This window comes from Dermacentor albipictus, unplaced genomic scaffold (assembly GCF_038994185.2).
Source record: "Dermacentor albipictus isolate Rhodes 1998 colony unplaced genomic scaffold, USDA_Dalb.pri_finalv2 scaffold_35, whole genome shotgun sequence".
Lineage (NCBI taxonomy): Eukaryota > Metazoa > Arthropoda > Arachnida > Ixodida > Ixodidae > Dermacentor > Dermacentor albipictus.
Window position 1 is genome coordinate 1,158,928 of NW_027225589.1, and position 18,739 is coordinate 1,177,666.

At 45.9% G+C, this 18,739-nt stretch overlaps 3 protein-coding genes across 3 annotated transcripts; all 3 read right to left on the reverse strand.

Annotated features, from left to right (window-relative positions):
* Positions 1-1,460: 1,460 nt before the first annotated feature.
* LOC135897227 (uncharacterized) lies at positions 1,461-10,180 on the reverse strand. Its single transcript, XM_065425807.1, has 3 exons — positions 10,025-10,180; positions 9,181-9,267; positions 1,461-2,137 (listed from the first exon to the last, which is right to left on the reverse strand). Exons 2-3 carry the CDS (start codon positions 9,251-9,253, stop codon positions 1,590-1,592), a joined length of 621 nt encoding a protein of 206 aa, XP_065281879.1. The 5' UTR covers positions 9,254-9,267; positions 10,025-10,180; the 3' UTR covers positions 1,461-1,589.
* Positions 10,181-12,831: 2,651 nt separating this feature from the next.
* LOC135897215 (uncharacterized) lies at positions 12,832-18,006 on the reverse strand. The gene is made up of 2 exons (XM_065425797.2): positions 16,645-18,006; positions 12,832-12,999 (listed from the first exon to the last, which is right to left on the reverse strand). Exon 1 carries the CDS (start codon positions 17,993-17,995, stop codon positions 16,820-16,822), a length of 1,176 nt encoding a protein of 391 aa, XP_065281869.1. The 5' UTR covers positions 17,996-18,006; the 3' UTR covers positions 12,832-12,999; positions 16,645-16,819.
* LOC135897216 (uncharacterized) lies at positions 13,089-14,324 on the reverse strand. Its single transcript, XM_065425798.1, has one exon. The coding sequence runs from the start codon at positions 14,209-14,211 to the stop codon at positions 13,204-13,206; it is 1,008 nt and encodes a 335-aa protein (XP_065281870.1). The 5' UTR covers positions 14,212-14,324; the 3' UTR covers positions 13,089-13,203.
* Positions 18,007-18,739: the final 733 nt, after the last annotated feature.

Genomic DNA, 18,739 nt, shown 5'->3' on the forward strand with positions numbered 1-18,739 from the left:
AAAAGCTGGCAGTAGCCTTTATTTTATCATATAGTGTTTGTTATAGCCAATCAAGTGAGTTTCAGCCTGAGTTGTCAGGATCATACATTTCAATGTTACCCAAGAACACACTTCTTTAAATCTGCGATTTCATTTAGCTGCCCTCAAGTTCTTCACGACATCAATAGTTATGTGGATGACCTGCAAATGTTAACCATCAATGGGTAAGTACGGAATATACATACCAGTACTTTGAATGTTTGCTGAATCTTCATCCACGTGGCTTTGGATGAGAAAGGTAACGTTTGCGGCTATAACAATATGAGAAACCTATGGAGCGTACGACAGTTCACTTTACTCATTTTTTTCGAAATTTCTTTAAAAGTGCCTACTGTTGATACTACGAAGCCACCTAATTTTTCCAATGTTGCAGTTTATCGTGAACGGTTTGCTGTTAAGCCGAAGCATGTAGTTCCGAAACTCTTCGCGTGAGAAAGATAGCTACTTTAGTCAAAATTTAAAAGCATTTGATTTGTTAGCTTCATTCGTGCTTTCTTATACCTTATTGCAGATATAGTCACTTTTGTCTGACTGAATTTTCATTCTTGGCTCCATATTAGTTCTTCCAAACTCATTCATAGTTTCTGCGCCATAAGGCATGTTCTCCATTTCTCTCTGGATCCGCTGTAACTGTAGGAGCTGCGCTAAGCATGGGTAACCTCACTGACACTGTTCCCTCATTTTAGGTGCCCTTGATAAGTTTGAATAAAAGGATTGCAATCAAAGGGCGATAAATATGAAGTTCGCTGAGTTTCGTTGAGGCAAAAAACAGAAAATGGTTTATTGACTCTCTAAAATTATTACATGCCTTATTAGGATAACTATTTCTATGTGCAGTTAATATTCGAGTTCGGAATTGTCCTGTCAGCGTACGAAATTTGCCCACTTAGAACGCCTTGCAACATTTCGTTTCACCTGTTCAATTCCTCCTTGCCGATGTCCTAGTCCCAACACAAGGGCCGAGGGAAATAAGAGAAGTTTTATGTATCCTGGAATTGTGTGTGTCTTGTATTCTAGAAGACATTGAGTGAAAAATGCCAGCCGTTGACGATACATCAACAAACGCTCACACCTATCTAATTTGTCAATCCCTCCGTAATCGTCCTACAGAAACATATGTGCGAAAATTCTCCAGTTATTACCACTTAACTCAAATAAACGTTTTGCTCATCAGTAAACGTATGTTGTACCCAGTTTTGCTGTACCGGAATTATCGGTTCCATTAAAGATGTTGCGGAAGCCCAAGTAGTATAAATAAACACATGGGCACCGGTGTTCCTCCAGAATGAAGACAATGGCGGCAGCTGACGTGCCCCAACGCCTTTTTTAAATGTTTCCTCCAGACTAGCACTTACAACACCGACATACTATGGGAGTTCAATGGTGATACGACGTCGTATAAAAAGGTAAAACCAACTCACTTCAACAAAGTAAGCAATTTTATTACCTTCCTTGAAATAAATAAAACCGATATTAACAGAAGACGGCGTTCGTTGTGTTTTCAGGTTTAGTTTCGGTGAGGTGACACCAATATATCTCCTTCCACTACGTCACTCAAGGGCCATACGGAAGGCCCTGTCAAGATTATGCGAAAAGTAGGCGTTCCAACCTCCTTCAAGAACAATTGGTATAAGCGCACTCAGAGCCTCAAAAAAGACGGACACGCCATGTCCAAGACCTTCGACAACAAATCGGACGGTCTGCGTTGTAACAGGAAGTGCACGCTCGAACTCCAGCATCATGCCTTCGCCAGAGGACTCGGAAATGGCAAATTGGGCTGTGAACCGCGTGTTCTCGGCGCGAAGAATCAGCTTTCCTTGATCGCCTGAGCAAGCCTTCCATGGCGAGGTGAAATCTATAGGTTCAGGAGTGTAGAAGTCCACTTGCACCATGCGCTTTCCTTTTGTGCAGTAAGGAATTGGTGGCCCGAACTGGCGGAGCTTGCTCAGGCCATGCACCGTCATTCCACCCACATCAATTCCTGGGAGGAGAGAGTGGAACCTCTGCGGGCCGTACTCGAGACCTTCCGGGAGCTTGGCCAGCAGCGTGGAAAACATTTCGTCATCTAGGTGGATGTCCGTGAAGTCACATGGCTCATCTGAAAAGGGAAACGCAGCAGGAAGCGCTTAGCTCATTTCAGCGAAAGAGTTTCATACAACGCCATCCTCGAGCTAATATTGGCCACGCCAAGCACAAGTAGTGCTCTGAGCTAGTCAAAATGTTGGCATGCAGAGAAATCCTGAAGTATATTTTATTTTGCTAAATCCCTCGAAAATGGTAGTAGCTACACGTAGGTGTCTATTAAGGATTACAGCAAGAAGATATAGACGTGTACTAGCGCGCTAGGCAAAAGCTGCACGCCCGCGTCTCAAGTTTAGGTGACTGATTTTGTCTGCCATTATATGGATGCTTTTCTAGTGTTCTCTTCCCAACAAACCCACTTTAGTTCCATTCTACCACGAGTATTTTTTATGTGTGTGACATAGTATATAGATTAGTAGCTTAGTTCGTGGTTCTAACCGAGGGTGCTTGGGGGGGGCTTGATTTTACACTGACTGCTTATTGTGCGTATGTATGTATGTATGTATGTATGTATGTATGTATGTATGTATGTATGTATGTATGTATGTATGTATGTATGTATGTATGTATGTATGTATGTATGTATGTATGTATGTATGTATGTATGTATGTATGTATGTATGTATGTATGTATGTATGTATGTATGTATGTATGTATGTATGTATGTATGTATGTATGTATGTGTGCATGCATGTGTGCATGCATGTAGGCACGTGCTTCTGCCACCGCACACCATCGTTCTCGAACTGTCTAATATACGTCCTGATCACTTATAACTTTTATAATTTGTTTATTTATCTTTTGTGGGAGAAACCGTGTTTTTTTAATTATGGGATTTTACTTGCAAAGCTACTTTCTGATTATGAGGCATGCCGTAGTGGGGGACTCGGAAAACTTGGACCACCTGGGGTTCTTTAACGTGCAACTTAATCTAAGTACATGGGCGTTTTCGCATGTCGCCCACATCGAAATGTGGCTGCCGTGGCGGGATAAGATGCCGCTACCCCTTGCTTAGCAGCCCGACACTATAGACGCTAAGTAACCATGCTGGTAGAAACCATATTTGCAGTATTTGAGCAGTTTCGCTCGAAGCCGCAGGCATTTCTCACCAGAAATCCAAATGCATTTGGCTAATAGCCAAATGGAGCAATAAGTTTTTTAAAATTTCCAATAGCGTACATATTGCAATTTTCAATTTGTAACTGACGATTTTCGAAGGTATATCTGGGATCAAACTAGTCGTAGAAATGCAATATTCTTCAATTCACTTTTTTAACAAAACGCGCATTTATGCATTCAAGTATTCAATAAGGAAGCATTCAATATCTCAAAACTGGTGTCATCCTGAAGTTTCCTTCTATTTGGATATGCCTTAGGAGCTCAAAGATAAAAATTCGTAAGCGGAACTATATTCTGTAAAGTAAATATTTTAGATGTTAATTTCTTAGCTGCATTAATTAGCAGGTATACACTTCCATTTCCCACCTACGTAATGTCCACAACTACAACTATTCCACCTCAAGGACACACATTTTTGAAAACATTGTAAATGTTTTCAACAATGATTGCCCTATATTAGCGTTGATTGCCCGGTCTAAAGACACAACTATATCTACGGTTCTTTTCACCTGTAAACTATATCCATGCATCGGCAAGCCCCAATACCAATATATTATTACTAATTTAGGGCACCCAAAACAAATCTGCTGGAGATTGCAGAAGTATCCAGCCTTCACATTACAATGACCTTAAAGGTTAGAAAGCACAAATCGATGAATTATGTAATCCTCTATCGAAGTGATGTAACCTTCAGGGTTTTCCTCACACTCAAGTCACATCAAACGAAATTCCTATTGATAGTTTTGACCCAAACACATTTTTTTTTCTGGTAGCAAACATGAGAAAACGAACTTATTCATGCGATTAAATCTTCAAATTAAGATGAGCGACGGTTGCGAACACGGCGGCGATTGTGGTAGAGCTGAGAGCGAGAATATGTTTTCTTTTTAAATATCCGCAATGCTGCCTTATTCTTCTATGGAATCTTCCATAAATATGTCCAAATCATACCTATGCTTTAGGGGCTTTTCCGGCAGTATTCCAAGTAAGAAGACTACTATACTAAGTTATTTAAAGCTATCTCGTAGGTTCAATCAACTATTGTCAGTTCCTCGTATTGTTTCGACGGCTGCTGGCTCTTTCCTTTTTTCAACCTAAAACATTAACAAGTTATGTTGAATTAGATGCTGCAGTTTTTGTGACTCGCGTAATATAGCACTAGAATGTACCACTACATTACCATCTGTCAAAACATTGTTGGGCCTTGAGGGGGTTGAAACAACATAACAACATTTATGCCGATGATGTCACTCTATGGAACGCTGTGGGCAGCGAGAGAGAGTAGGGGGGCTCGAATGCAGAAGGTCTTTAGAATTACGGAACTCCGCCTCTCTCCAGCGAGCCTGAAATGCTCGTCGAGGAACTAAGAATTACTCTTTTACCATGCTTCCAGGCCAGGACGAAACCAAAGGGCTGGGAGCAAGCTAGTTGGTGTCATATCGTGCTATTGGACATTAATGTTAACTGCATCCCTGAAGTAGGGTCGACCAGAGTCCTAGGACTAACTATTCATTATAACGGATCCTGTAGCTTGATGATGCAAACGATAACTGGCAAAGTGCAGAATGCACTACGAATGTTTCAACGCATTGTCAATAGAAATAGATGCACGAGCGAGCATGGTGCCATTAGGCTCATTTATGCTTTCGTGCTCGGCTATGCTGGATGGAAAGAAAACAGAAGAGAAATTCATCGCTACCATTATCTGTGGAGTCTCCAAGGTAGCCCTGGGGCTACCGTTCAAAGCATCCACATAGCTCTTTTCGTAACTAGGAGTCCACAATACTCTTGCTGAAATCGCGGAGGCTCAGCGCACAGCGTAGGTCGTCCTGTTGTTTTACTGCTACTGAAGACGAAAACGATAACGTCAGACATCTTAGCACAGAAATCAGGGATGGGATTGTGATTCGTTTCTTTTCCAGGAACGTGAACCTTGTATTTAACCAAGGAAGAAGGCTCGCCCACGCGAAGGTTCTTCTTGTCGAGGCTGCTACGGATGCTGTCATCGTAGGCCCCACCCAGGTTTTCAGTCGCGAAGCTTTTTCGGTAGCCGTAATAGACGCCCACGAAAGAGCCTGTACCGCAGTCTTTACACAATAAATTCGGAGGTGGCCAAACAAATGGCCATTGCACACGCTCTGCTACATCCACAGCGCTCCGTAATTTATAATTATTCTAGGGTGGCCACTCGTGCCTTTCCTAGGGAAGTGGTAGATGCGAAGGTTTCAAAGTTGCTCAAAGATAGATCCATTAGTCTCCACTCTATTGTTTAGTTCCCAGTCCATATGGGTGACTTCGTGGGACAGCTAGACCTTAACGAATCCGCTCATAGGGCCGCACGAGGTCTTGCCAGCCGCGCTCTCCTGCAGACCCTCTCGTCTCCTCCTAAGGCATTTAAAGATCAACTTCAGACAAATAATGGCCTCAGCAGGCACTTCCATTTAGGACGTAGACCGTTCTCTCTTCCAAAACAAGGGACTTAACAGGGCGCAGTCAGTCACTCTCCGCTTGCTCCAGGCGAACTCGTACCCCAATCCTAGGCATATGAGCCTAACCGACCAGGACTGCAACGAATCGTTCATTGTTCACAGTGCGGTGGACATTTTAACTTGGGACACATGTTGTGGGGATTCGTGACGCAGGCCTCCTATCTGGAGAACAAGAATAAGTGGGACGACGCTCTTAGGGGCAGCGAGCTACGAGTCGAACTTTGGGCTGTCAATAAGGCCCGCGAAGGGGCTGAGAACTTAGGGCTCCACGTTCGGATGTGGGAGATGGCCTCTGCACCTTCACGAAAAGTCGGGTGTCCTTCAGGACCTTTTTCAGAAATAGTTTCACCACCACCACCACCCCCTGTGAGACACCTGAGAAACGCAGAAATGAACGCTACTTGCATCTGACAACAGTGTTTTTGGAAATGACTGCATTTTCTGCACTGACGCAGCTGCGAAGAAAACAAAAAAGGGCTGCCTTTGTAGGTCTCGTACAATCCGAACTGTCGCGATCTTCATTCCAGAAACAACTTAATATTATTTACTTAAGCTACGCGGGGCGTTGCAAAAGTAAGTTTTGTCATTTATTTACACCTTGGCGTCATGAACACACCATGGCACCAACTACACCTTGGCATCATGAACTATACACCTTGCACCAGTATTCCACAAAGTCGCCACAGACCACACAGTCGCCACCGCAATCACATTGAAGAAACCGCTGTGGTAAAACCCGGAACACTGCGATGCAAGGACTTGTCGGACAGCCTGCTCCACCTCAGCATTGCTTTGGAAGTGATGCCCCGACAGGGGGCATTTCAACGCAGGGAACAGGTGCCCATTCATGCCAGATAACAGCCCACACCTGCATTGGTGACGGCGTTGGCAGCACACGTCTATCTGCCATCGTAATTTCTACTAAAATAGCTTCGGTAACTTCTCCCTAATCACTTCTTCAACGGGACAGACATGGTTTGAACCATTTCCTTTCCCGTACTATTACTAAGGCTGAGAAACTTTCTTTCCGAAGACTTCGGTCTGGGGCAGCTTGTACGCCTTTCGTAACCTAGTTCGCAAAATGCTCCTCTCACTTGCATGAAGCGGAAGTTTGTTATATGAAGTGGCTGCCCTGGGTGCGAATTTTCTTATAACATTCTTAACGAAAAAGTGAGTCTGGGACGCTCTTGTATGCGTCGGCCTGGACGCATGCGAGAGCTTCGGATGGGGATCCCTCTCGGACAGCGACGACCACTTGGCGGCGCTTCTGTCTAGCATTGTTCTGTCACAGGTATTGATTATCCACTGAACTAGCACTTACGTAGCTGTTATTTCTTTAATACTACACAACAGCATTTTATTTTTGACTGTACAAACTTTCGTTCATATGTCCCGTAACAGCTGGCCGCTAAAGATAGAAAACAGACGCTAAAGTTGAATGACAGGTTACGTTTGCTATGAAGCAGTATCGACAGCTTTTTTTTTTTGCTTTTCCTCGATTGCTCGTGCACCATAGGTGGTTAAACATTATTCCAAGATGGAATATCGGTTATAGAAAATTTTGATCTTCATCATACTCTCCGGCAGCTTTGTTTGTGGCGCATGACCAAGTTCACCTACCCATTCTTCAAATGAACCTGCAGATACTTCTTCACATTGTTTTTCCTTGATGTTTCAACAAGCTATGAACAATTTACAGTGTTCTACATATGGCATGAGCAAAATTGATCCTTTATCTCGCCAGATGCCATGCACAACGTTTGAACACTTCAGCTTAATTAAAAAAATGAATACATATATATATATATATATATATACACATATACACACATATATACATATATATATAGATAGATATATGTGTGTGTGTGTGTGTGTGTGTGTGTGTGTGTGTGTGTGTGTGTGTGTGTGTGTGTGTGTGTGTGTGTGTGTGCGTGTGTGTGTGTGCGCTTGCTCTTTAGCTCGGCTATCTCATGTGATTCGAGGTCGGATAGAGAAATGCTAGCCGCATGCACTCGTACGGTACGAGCTGCTTATTAACCTGCTAAATTGCAAAAGTGGTACATCGTGCGTCCCTGACTGGCCATCAAGTTTCTTTCCAATGGATTTCGAGCCATAGTGATATTGAAAAAACAATGAGGCAGCAGGCACACTAGCCACTGCGTCACATTAGTCGGATACCTGATCAATATGGAAGGGCAAGCTTTTCATATTTAGACTGCAACAAAAACTTGCTTCGACTACCAGGCTGTCATCTCTCCCATTGAGCAAAGGCCCCCTTTTTTGCGCTTCACTATACCAAGGAATGGAACGCATTTTATTAAGCTCATACAGTGGCAACGCGTGGAGGTTGTCCTGCACACATGAATTAGCGTACTTCTACCCACTGTAACCAATAGGATGCGCCTGTTGAACAGTTGCTGATCGAGTGTCCGCATTGGAAGCGCCAGCAAGACACCCTACACAACCATTTTATTTGAGGGTATAAGCGTCATTTATCAGTTGAAAAGGTCCTTGGTCCCTGGTTGCGCCCAAAGAGTCAAAGACTGGCTGTCATAGTTCTTCGTGATGTTCTGACAGACAGGGACGTTATTCAGTGAAAGAAGTCACAATGTCACCATGCTCACTATGTTACTCTGTGAACACGTAACCGCACGCCCAGTATTTTGATACGTTTTATTTATTCAACGTGTTATGATGCGTACATGGTGAATGTACACATCAAGACGATTTTGGTTATACTAGAACCGAGTGCACGCTTTCAGGTCGCCCGTACAGTACATTCTAGACTAGATGAATAGCAGGTTACGGCAGAATAAAGTCAAAATCTATCCCTCCGCTATGTCCCCTTCGTGGTGTTCATTCTTTTCTTTCGGTTCTTATACCAAATACTGCTCATTGTCTATAAGTTAATTTGGATCTTTGCGACAACGGCCCTTCAATGACTCAAACCAACGATCATTTAGCCCAACATGCCGACGGCAAACTATCGGTTACCCACATAGCAGGACTGCACAAAACAGCGCAGAGAACTTCACAAAAGTCGCATTCATTGTCCCGGCCGCTTTGTCTCTGGTTAGTACTGTAGGAAACTCTACAGACCAGGGATAAAAGTAAGACAAGATAAAGTGCTTGAAGGTTCAAGTCGGCAGGCCGATGAGGCCACCGACTTTGAACGGTCAGTTATGACCAATGGCTGTCGCAGCCTGCGTATGCAGCTTCTTTACGAAGTAAGCCTGCACGCATGCCTTATCAATATTATGCCGAATGCAAGCCGTCGCATTTCTAAGTATACTGAAAGACTAACAGAGGATGCTTTTCCTTTCGCCCATTGAAGCATATTTGTATGTACACTGATACTAACAAAACATGCGGTTTCGGAAAGTATAGCTTTCAAAATTAAATAAGCAAGCACGTTTGTTCATGCGAGAAATTAAGACGGCAACTTACCAGTTCTGTAGAACATCGCAGCACACGATGAGGAAAAGAAAGCGAATAGCAAAAGGAGTTTCGCCGGCGCCATGTTGGCTAATAAATCTGTAACGATATCGGCAAGGTGATGAAATCTTAGATTACTGGAATCCAGTGTAGCGGTAGTAGATTACTTTTTCAAGCGAGAGCCTGGAATAAACCGTTGCTGAAATCTTGTAAATTTTGCCAAGTGAGTACACGTCTGGCTACTGTTATTCATAGGGTAGGATACACGCCACAGAAAGTATAACAAGCATTAACACTGCCTCCTGTTGAGCGTTCAGAATTTGACACCATTGTCAGCTCATGATATAACTCTTTTGTCGCATACAAAATGAAATGTAGTACATTGATATTAGAATCATGAACTCACTTACGCCGAGTTCCTAATCAGTGGCTAGACAAATACACTCGGTGAGACAACTAACAACGTGAACATTTCTTTGGGTTTTGTTGGCCTCACGCGACTGTAAGAAGCCTACGCCAGCAATTTCAATGTTACATGGAGCCTAAAATATTCATGCTGTTCTCTTCATGGAAACGCGACACTAATATTTTGCACTGAAGGTGGTGAACGCCTGTCTAAAAGCGCTGCTTGAAGGTTGCACGAAGACCTTCTACAATAAACTGAATGTTTTACAGAGCCGAAAAAACTGCAATGCCTGCCTCTTTGTATGTTTCGTTGAGTATTCTACATGAGCAAAACAATGCAAACAGAAGCCACACTTGTCTTGTCGGTTTCAAATATTACACAACGCGTTTATGCTCGAATTGAAGGAGACGGCTACAATCGACGTCATGGCTCAAGGAGAAAGTGACCTACTTTCTGGTCGGTCCGTTGTTTCTAGTGTGCCGTTGCAGAGAGCAGTAGTCCTGCCACCTGGTTGCCCTGTACGAATGCGAGCTTTCCCTTGCAATGGCCCTGTACGAGAAGTTCTGAACGATGCTTGTTTAGAACAGCTTTATAAAGTGCAACTTCAAGGACGTCTGCGGGTGCCTGATAAGTTCATGTCGTGTTGAACGTGCAACAGCAGCCACGTTGAGCGTGACCCCTCTTGCAATCTTAACGGTAGGCTGCATGATGCCTGCTGCTTCCGTTACACGCTTATTGGCTCTAACAAGGCCTTATTGGCCGCAGCGCTGAGACGGCAACGGCGCACGGAGATTGCAGCGCAATATTCTAAGACGCAGAAACACACAATTACCTACCCACTGCTTTCCAGTGCGATATCAAAATGTTCACTCGGCGTTCGCCTTGCGCGATATCTGGACCGGCTAATTGGATGAATACGGTTATTTATTTTGGCACGCGAAGACGCATTCCGTATCACACCGTGTTTAATGAAGCCGCTTAGAAGAACAGAGTAGTAAAAAATACTGAAAAAAAATTCTTTTTGGTGGAACTTGAAATCCGCTGCCTTTTCTAAACAAGAATCAGTCGTTTATTTGTGGCAGTGGAATTTCTTTTCACAAGCAAAGACAAATTCCGAGACTTATACGGTGGCCTACAACCACCCCGTTCCTAGCCTTCTGTCAAATGTATTGATAGACAGTTAAAAATGTTCGCATAAGCGGAGCCAAATTTTTTACAGATTTATCAGGAATAAAACAGTTTGTCTGGAAACAAACGCCTTTTCAGCCAAGTCACTGACAAGCTCCAGAACTACTATGGTTCGGCCATTAGAATAAACGCAGGCAGTTTAGATGACATGCGAAAGGCTGTCTGGCACACATATTTCCACATAGCAACAACGTATACCCATCCATCCCAAGGCCATTGCCCTAAAGAAGCCGACATGGGGAAATTTCACAAAATCCAGTAGCATGGTTAACCATATATTCGTAAGGAACACTTTCCAGCAGCAGTTCTTGAGGCTCTGCGGCCCATTCATCAGCAGCTAGCTATGCCCGAACTACTTGCTAAGTGCCCCAATGGGAAAACGCTAGACCGCAACGAGTCTTTTAACAATGTCATGTTGGAACGCCGCCCCCCCCCCAAGAAATGTTCTCCTTGGAGATAAAACACTGAAAATATCCACGCTTGCTGTGGTACTCCCATTTAATGATGGCAGTATAGCCCTAGTCAGTGGGCTGAACTCATTTGGAATTTCCCCAGGGTGCTGCACAGTGCATGAGCTACGCGACGTTGACCTCCGTCCACAGTACTTCGCTGATAGGGCGGCACAGCAGGTGACAGAAGGAGCTCGGAAGGCAAGGCAACTAACCACAAAAAGAAAAGGCAATTGTGGTGACCACCACTTGACTGGTGCCTATTGAAAGGGCTCATCAATTTGCTGATCTTTCACGGTACTTTTGTAGTAAGGCCCCTTTTCCACTTTAACCGCAGTTATCTCAGAACTCATTGTTTAATGCCTTTATCTCAGCAGATCCTTTATCTCAACAACCGCAGGCGCTAATAACATAATTGTCAGCCTGTATACAGATCAGAGACTGGGGAATACACCGTAGCAGAAATATTGTTGTGTGGTGAAATACCTTCGTTCAACATGAAAATAATACCTAGTACTGAGCGATATTTAGGAACCCACTGTAGAAAAAAAATCAGGAAAAAGGTACATGGCCATATTAGGTGATAAATATTGACACGTTTACTTATCTCTATCGGGCGACCACGTTTCGCCGCCGAACAACTGTTATCGCACAGCGCGGGACGCGCCTGCATGTATCCGAAGTTTCTGGAACGTTATCGATGCTTCTATCCGCTGTCTGTTGTCGCCGAACCTTGTATTATCTGATTTCATCGCGTGACGCGAATGGTGTAGAACTTAGTGGAAGGCACGCGGGTCCGAACGATTAGACTGGAACATTCGACGACTGCTGTATAAAAGCCGACGCGCTTGACCCGCTGATCAGATTTTCGACGATCGCCGACTGTGTTCGCCGCTATCGTTGCGCTTTAAGTGTAGCCTGTTTTGTGGGCACATGTTCGCCCAATAAAAGCTAGTTTTCTCTTTCGCAGCACTGCTACTGGGTTCTTTATCGTCACTACCACGCGACATCTGGTGGAGGTGCTGGGTAAGACAAAACTAGCTTTTTTTTACAGCAGAGCTCACCCAAGCCATTCTGCAGTACAGCCAGACAAGCCACAGGAGGACAACTGCCTACCATCCGCAGACGAATGGTCTCACGGAGCGCCTGAAGAAGACGCTTGCCGACATGCTAGCAATGTACGTCGACGTCGGACACAAGACGTGGGACGCGGTCCTGCCGTACGTAACCTTTGCGTACAACGCGGCGGTGCAAGAAACAACACAGATCACGCCGTTCAAGCTGGTGTACGGCAGGAACCCGACGACGACGCTCGACGCCATGGTGCCGCATGTCACTGACGAGGAGAACGTTGACGTCGCTACCTATCTCCAGTGTGCCGAAGAAGCCCGGCAGCTCGCCCGCCTACGGATCAAGAACCGAGAGAGGACCGACAGCCCACACTACAACCTCCGACGACGCTTTGTCGAGTACCAGCCCGGCGACCGTGTTTAGGTTTGGACCCCGATACGCGGACGAGGACTGAGTGAGAAGCTATTGCGCCGCTATTTCGGACCCTACAAGGTCATTCGACGTATTGGCGCACTGGACTATGAGGACGTGCCTGACGGAATTTCGCATTCACAGCGGCGCCGCTCACGATCTGAAGTGGTCCACGTGGTGCGTCTGAAACCCTTCTACGCACGCTGACGAACTTCCTCATTAACGCGACAGCGTTAAGGAGCTCGTGTCGCAGAAAACCCGGTGTCGTCGGCGGCGTTGGCCGTGAGCGATAAATCCCAGCAGGCCCTGCATGAATAAAAAACAACTTGCAAGATGGGCTGGGTGGGAATCGAACCAGGGACTCCGGAGTGTGAAACGGAGGCGCTACCACTGAGCCACGAGTTTTTTTTTTCTTTATTACCGACATGGCAACAAGGCTACAAAACAAGACATTTTAACAATAGACAACGGTCACGACAACATCTTTGCCATTGGTTGGCAGTCACAGGGCTAAAAACGCTTGAAATTCGCTAGCTCAGTCATCACACTGAGCCATGTTGGTTTTTCTTTTTGCAAATTATACATTTCCTTAATATGACAAATGCTTTCAATGAAGTATTCTCTAACAGGCCGGGCATTTACTTCGGCATGTCTCACGGCCATTCTAGTTTTCCATAAACTATGTAAGGACACCAGCATGAACATGTCATAGGGTACATTGTCTTCATTTAGAGTACGCAAGAAACGAATCCCATATGGTGTAATCGGCAAGTCCTTCTTTAGTGTTCTCTGTAAGATGTCCCAATGGAACACAGCATCCCAGCAGTCAAGAAAAATGTGTTCTATTGTTTCGGGTTTCCGGCATAGTAAACAGTTGACGCTCCAAGGCACGGAAAGACCTTTTTCATCTAGCCACGGTTTGACAGGTAAAGTATTGGTGTGGAGTTGGAAAAAGAAGGACTTTACCGACGGGCGAACTGGCATTCGTTTTACTCTTTTTAGTACGTCCTTTTCAGGTCCAATGCAGAACATCGAGCGATACAATGGCACCGGCAACATTGTGTCCACCAGGTCCTTATATAAGCGCTTTCGTGGTACCCTACTTAGGTATTCCATGGAGAACCTAACCTTTAACAGCTGAAAAGCCAAGACTACCTCTTTTAGGAAACCACGTGCTCTGCCTTGACTGCACCGATGTGACGATACAATAAACTCAGGTATACCTTCGCTCAGCCTTGTTTGAAACATAGTTAATAAAAATGGGTCATTTTGGTCCCGTAAGAAAACAAACCTCGACACAATCTGCCTAATGAACAAATGTGCCAGACCTAATCCTCCATTTTTAACCGAGCGAAAGAGATTAGTGCGACTGGTGCGCTCCCAGCTTGAACCCCATACAAACACTGCGAGTACTCTGTGTAAACGTTGTATGTTAGCCCTTGACATGCACAACGCTTGGAGCACGTAAAAAATTTTGGCAACGGCAAACAGGTTGCACACTGTCGCACGAGCGAACATAGAGAAATTGTGGCCTCCCCACTTAAGTGTACGTTCACGAACCTTTTCAGTTTCGGCATTCCAGTAATCAACGGCGTCACGGTAGTGCTCAAGCGGCACCCCCAGGTACTTTGCCGGCGTGACTGTCCAACGGATATTTGCAAACGTACTCGGGTGGTCTTCCCAGTTGCCGATCCATACCCCTAGGGATTTATCAAAGTTGATAGCACTGCCTGTCATTCTGCAGTATGATAAAGCCTCTGCGACCGCGATTTCGATGCTTTCTTTATCCCGGCAAAACAACGCGATGTCATCCGCGTATTCCAGCACTTTCACTTCCGCGGATTGCACTCTGAAACCCGATATTCTATTGTCATTCTTGATTTTCCTACAAAGCGGCTCTAGGTAAATTGCGAATAAAAGAGGCGACAAACCACACCCTTGGCGCACAGATGACCGGACACTAAAGGTTTTGGTAACTTCCTTGTTTATAATGAGGCTGGCGGTACATTCTTGATAGCACATCTTTACCCCATCTAAGATCAAATCCCCTACCTTTATGTGTTCTAGAATACTGAAAAGAATTTTATGGGCCACACGGTCGAAAGCCTTCTGCATATCTAACTGTAACATGGCACAGTGTTCACCTAGGTCATTACAGTATTCTAAAATGCTTCTGGCAATATGAATGTTTGTGTAGATAGACCTTCCTTTAATGCCGCATGTTTGATGCGACCCTACTATTCTGGTCACCACTCCCTGTAATCGCTTTCCCAGCACTCTTGTAAATATCTTATAGTCTACATTCATTAGTGATATCGGCCGGTAAGCGTCAACAGCTAACAATTTTTCTGGGTCCTCTGATTTCGGTATCAGGACTACGTGCGATGTCCGAAAAGAAGGAGGAACCTGTTTTTGCGTATAGGCCTCCTTAAACAACCGTAACAGGATCTCACTGACATCACTTTTGAAGGCTTTATAAAAGGCCGCTCCGAGTCCATCAGGTCCCGGAGACTTGCCTACAACTAAATCATCTATGGCTCCTTCCACTTCGGTGATGCTCAGAGGCCACTCCAGACGCTTTTGAATGTCGTCCTCTAATTGCGGCACGTTTGACAAAAAGTCCGTCTTGAATTCTTCTGTGACGTCTTTGACAGTCCCGAATAATTTGCTATAATGGTCAAGAAACCCCTCTTCAATTTTTTGAGGTTGGCTCGTGATCTCGTTCTCGTATTGAATCATTCTGATTTCATTTCGCCTCGCGTATGCCTTTTCGTCAGATAAGGCTCGTTTATTCGGTGTCTCACCTAGCCAAACCCTTTCAGCTCGTGCCCTTATAACTGCTCCTTTGAACTTCTCTTCTTCGATAAGCTCAAGCTGGCTTTTCAGTTCTCTTATCTCCTTTGTTCGGCTCCCGGGTCTCTCGCTTTCCACGGTGTACAAAAAATCAAGCTCACGCTGCATTTCATTTTCTTTTTTCCTTTTAATAAATTTCTCTTTACTGGATTCTTCTATAGCACTGATCTTGACTCCCTGTTTAAAGTTCTCCCATAATTCTAGCACGTTGCCATCTTCGGCTTTGATCAAATTATCCAACTTTTGCTTCACGCTTTCGCAAAAGGATTCGTTCATTAATAGCCCATCGTTGAACTTCCACAACTTCCAGTTAAACTTCGATTTTCTTTCTTTGGTACCTACACTAAAAGTTACGAGGCTGTGATCGCTGAACGAGACGTGTTTCACACTGTAGCTGCCACACATCGGAACAAGCTCCAGTGCGACATACCCTCTATCTAGCCTTGCGTGACTTTGCCCTTGAAAATGTGTGAATGCAGGCGTGCCGGTAGTACACAGGAAATTACCGACGTCATCCAGATTAGATTCTTGCACTAGTGTGTTTAAAAGTAAAGCACTTTTGTCACGCACTGGAAGGTTTTTCACTCGATCGGCCCCGTAACATACACAGTTAAAATCTCCTAGCAATACGACTTTCCTGTCACACTGCAAATGCTGATTTACTGTCTCAAAGAAAGGCACACGCTCACTTTCAGTGTTTGGGGCGTAGACACATATCACGCGCCAACCCACACCCAAAAAGGAAAAATCCACAAACACCAGTCTTCCACTTTCACAAGAAAAGACCCCTTCTTCTCTAATTCCCAGGTTGTTTCTAATGAAGATAGCGCACCCCGCGGAAGTCCCAACAGCATGTGATACACAAACATTGTATCTATTGCGAAACTGCAGCACCATGCGATCCGTTTGTTCCTCACTTTCTATCTTTCTCTCCTGCACAGCTGCTATATCAACATCTGTTTCTAAGAAAAGCCGGCTAAGCTGGTATTGCCGCTTTTTGGCACAAAGACCGCGGACATTTATAGTAGCAAAACGAAGTGCAGTGTTTTGAGCCATTGTTATGTTTTTTGAAGGACAAACGAACCGCATGGTACCCACCTCATGCGTCTGGGGCCAAAGCTGCTTTCGCCTTTTGCACAAACCTTCCGCAGCTGCCTTGGCAGCCTTAGGAAGGCACAGTTGATGTCCCTGTCATGGCGTTCCATCGTCCCTTGAGTTTGGCTTGGTCACTGCGTAGAATAGAAGAGACGCCGTGAAGCACACGCACTCGCGGCTACGTCGGCGGCGTCTCCGCCGCCCTCCGGTCCGGAGGTATGTTCGGACGCGCCCTCAGCGTTGACCGCCGAGTGATCGCCGCCTTTGGCGGTGGTCCTTCCGAGATCCTTGCAGCCAGGGCCTCATGCTCGTCCAGCGTAGCGTCGTGGCCACGCTTGGAGACTGAGGCTCCGCTTGTTCCCTCGCTTACTTCCATGACTGCTGGCTCCTCAGGTGACTTCGATGGCGTTGAGGCATCCTGCACTTTCACGACGCCGGTGGCGTCGCCAGCTGCGTCGGTCAGCTTTCGGCTTTCCTTGTTAACACTCGCGTCCTGGGGCATGTCGGGCGGGGTTAACGTTGCCTCATCAAGTTCCTCGAGCTTCGACGTTGCTTCGCTTGCGGCTTCTTCAGCGTCAGCCTCGTCCATGACGAGTTCCGCAGTGTCTTCTCCACCAACCGGCCCCGCAACACTTGCGTACGTCTTGACGCACTGAGATTCTTCGTGTCCAAAACGACGGCAGTGCGTGCAGCGAGGAACTCGGCATTCTCGTCTGATATGGCCCTTACTGTGACACCGCAGGCACAGTGGCGCTCTTCCGGGCGCGACTAGAAGGGCCATGTCACCGGCTACGCGAAGCTGGTGTGGAAGGTCATCAACCTTAATGCCGTTATGGAGCTTGAGGCGCACGAGGCGTGTCGTCGATCCCTTGTCTTGGATCCCTTGAACTCTCCACTTTTCCTTCGAGACCTCGGTCACCTTTCTGAACGGAGCAAGCGCTACACGCACGTCATCGTCAGCCACATTGAAAAGAAGCCAGTGAAGCTTCAGACGCACGTCCTGGTTTGCCGGATCAATAACCAAACAACGTTGGCCCTTCACCTTCATTTCGCCGCATGCCAAAGCCTTCTTTATCCCTTCCGTGCTCTTGAAAGTCACAGCCCATACGTGACTCATCTGATATGCCCCCAACGCTACCACTTCGGGGAGCAAACCAAGACGCGCCAACGTGTCCCGGAAATGTTCGACTCGGTAAGGCCTCGACCGGACATCCGCGTGCAAAAATAACGTATTCAAAACACTACGACCTGATGGCAGAGTAGGCAAAACCACTTCGTATCCCTCGGTATCCATTCCGTCGATCCTGTCACCGCGGCCGCTGTTAGCCGCAACCACCGCTCCTTGGGAGCCCATGAAACGCACGTCCTTCCACTTCAGTAGCCAAGACGCGTCTCTCTGAGCCACGAGTTCCATGCTTCAAAGCGGTACAAACACGCCTCTAGTGAATGCGGTGTTGCCTTAGAAATGAGCTCTTATAAGGCTCAGGCGTGCGTCGCTTGCTCAGGCGCACATTTCGTTGCCGCGCCGAACGCTGCGTTGCTCGACGCTCACCGCGTCCGATGCGGGGCGCGTAGTCGCTGCGCCGAAGCCCATTGTCTTTCATCTCTTGGCGGGTCGACGGGAACGCTGTCGCGTTCCACTCTTGAAGGCGAAGCTTAAGCGTCCTCCAGTTTTTTTTGTTGTTTTCTTTGCTACGAGTGTTTTCTTTATTACTTTCGCTTGTATGCAGCATCGGGTCGATGCTTTTTAAGAGGGGGTATTGACACGTTTACTTATCTCTATCGGGCGAGCACGTTTTGCCGCCGAACAACTGTTATCGCACAGCGCGGGACACGCCTGCATGTATCCGAATTTTCTGGAAAGTTATCGATGCTTCTATCCGCTGTCTGTTGTCGCCGAACCTTGTATTATCTGATTTCATCGCGTGACGCGAATGGTGTAGAACTTTGTGGAAGGCACGCGGGTCCGAACGATTAGACTGGAACATTCGACGACTGCTGTATAAAAGCCGACGCGCTTGACCCACTGATCAGATTTTCGACGATCGCCGACTGTGTTGGCCGCTATCGTTGCGCTTTAAGTGTAGCCTCTTTTGTG

Bases quoted from the DNA above. Each gene is read 5' to 3' on its own strand.
- LOC135897227 (XM_065425807.1), bottom strand. From the start codon at position 9,253: ATGGCGCCGGCGAAACTCCTTTTGCTATTCGCTTTCTTTTCCTCATCG. The intron at 2,138-9,180 runs GTAAGTTGCCGT...TTCCCTTTTCAG, and splicing joins TGCGATGTTCTACAGAACTG to ATGAGCCATGTGACTTCACG.
- LOC135897216 (XM_065425798.1), bottom strand. From the start codon at position 14,211: ATGTTCGCTCGTGCGACAGTGTGCAACCTGTTTGCCGTTGCCAAAATT.
- LOC135897215 (XM_065425797.2), bottom strand. From the start codon at position 17,995: ATGGGCTCCCAAGGAGCGGTGGTTGCGGCTAACAGCGGCCGCGGTGAC.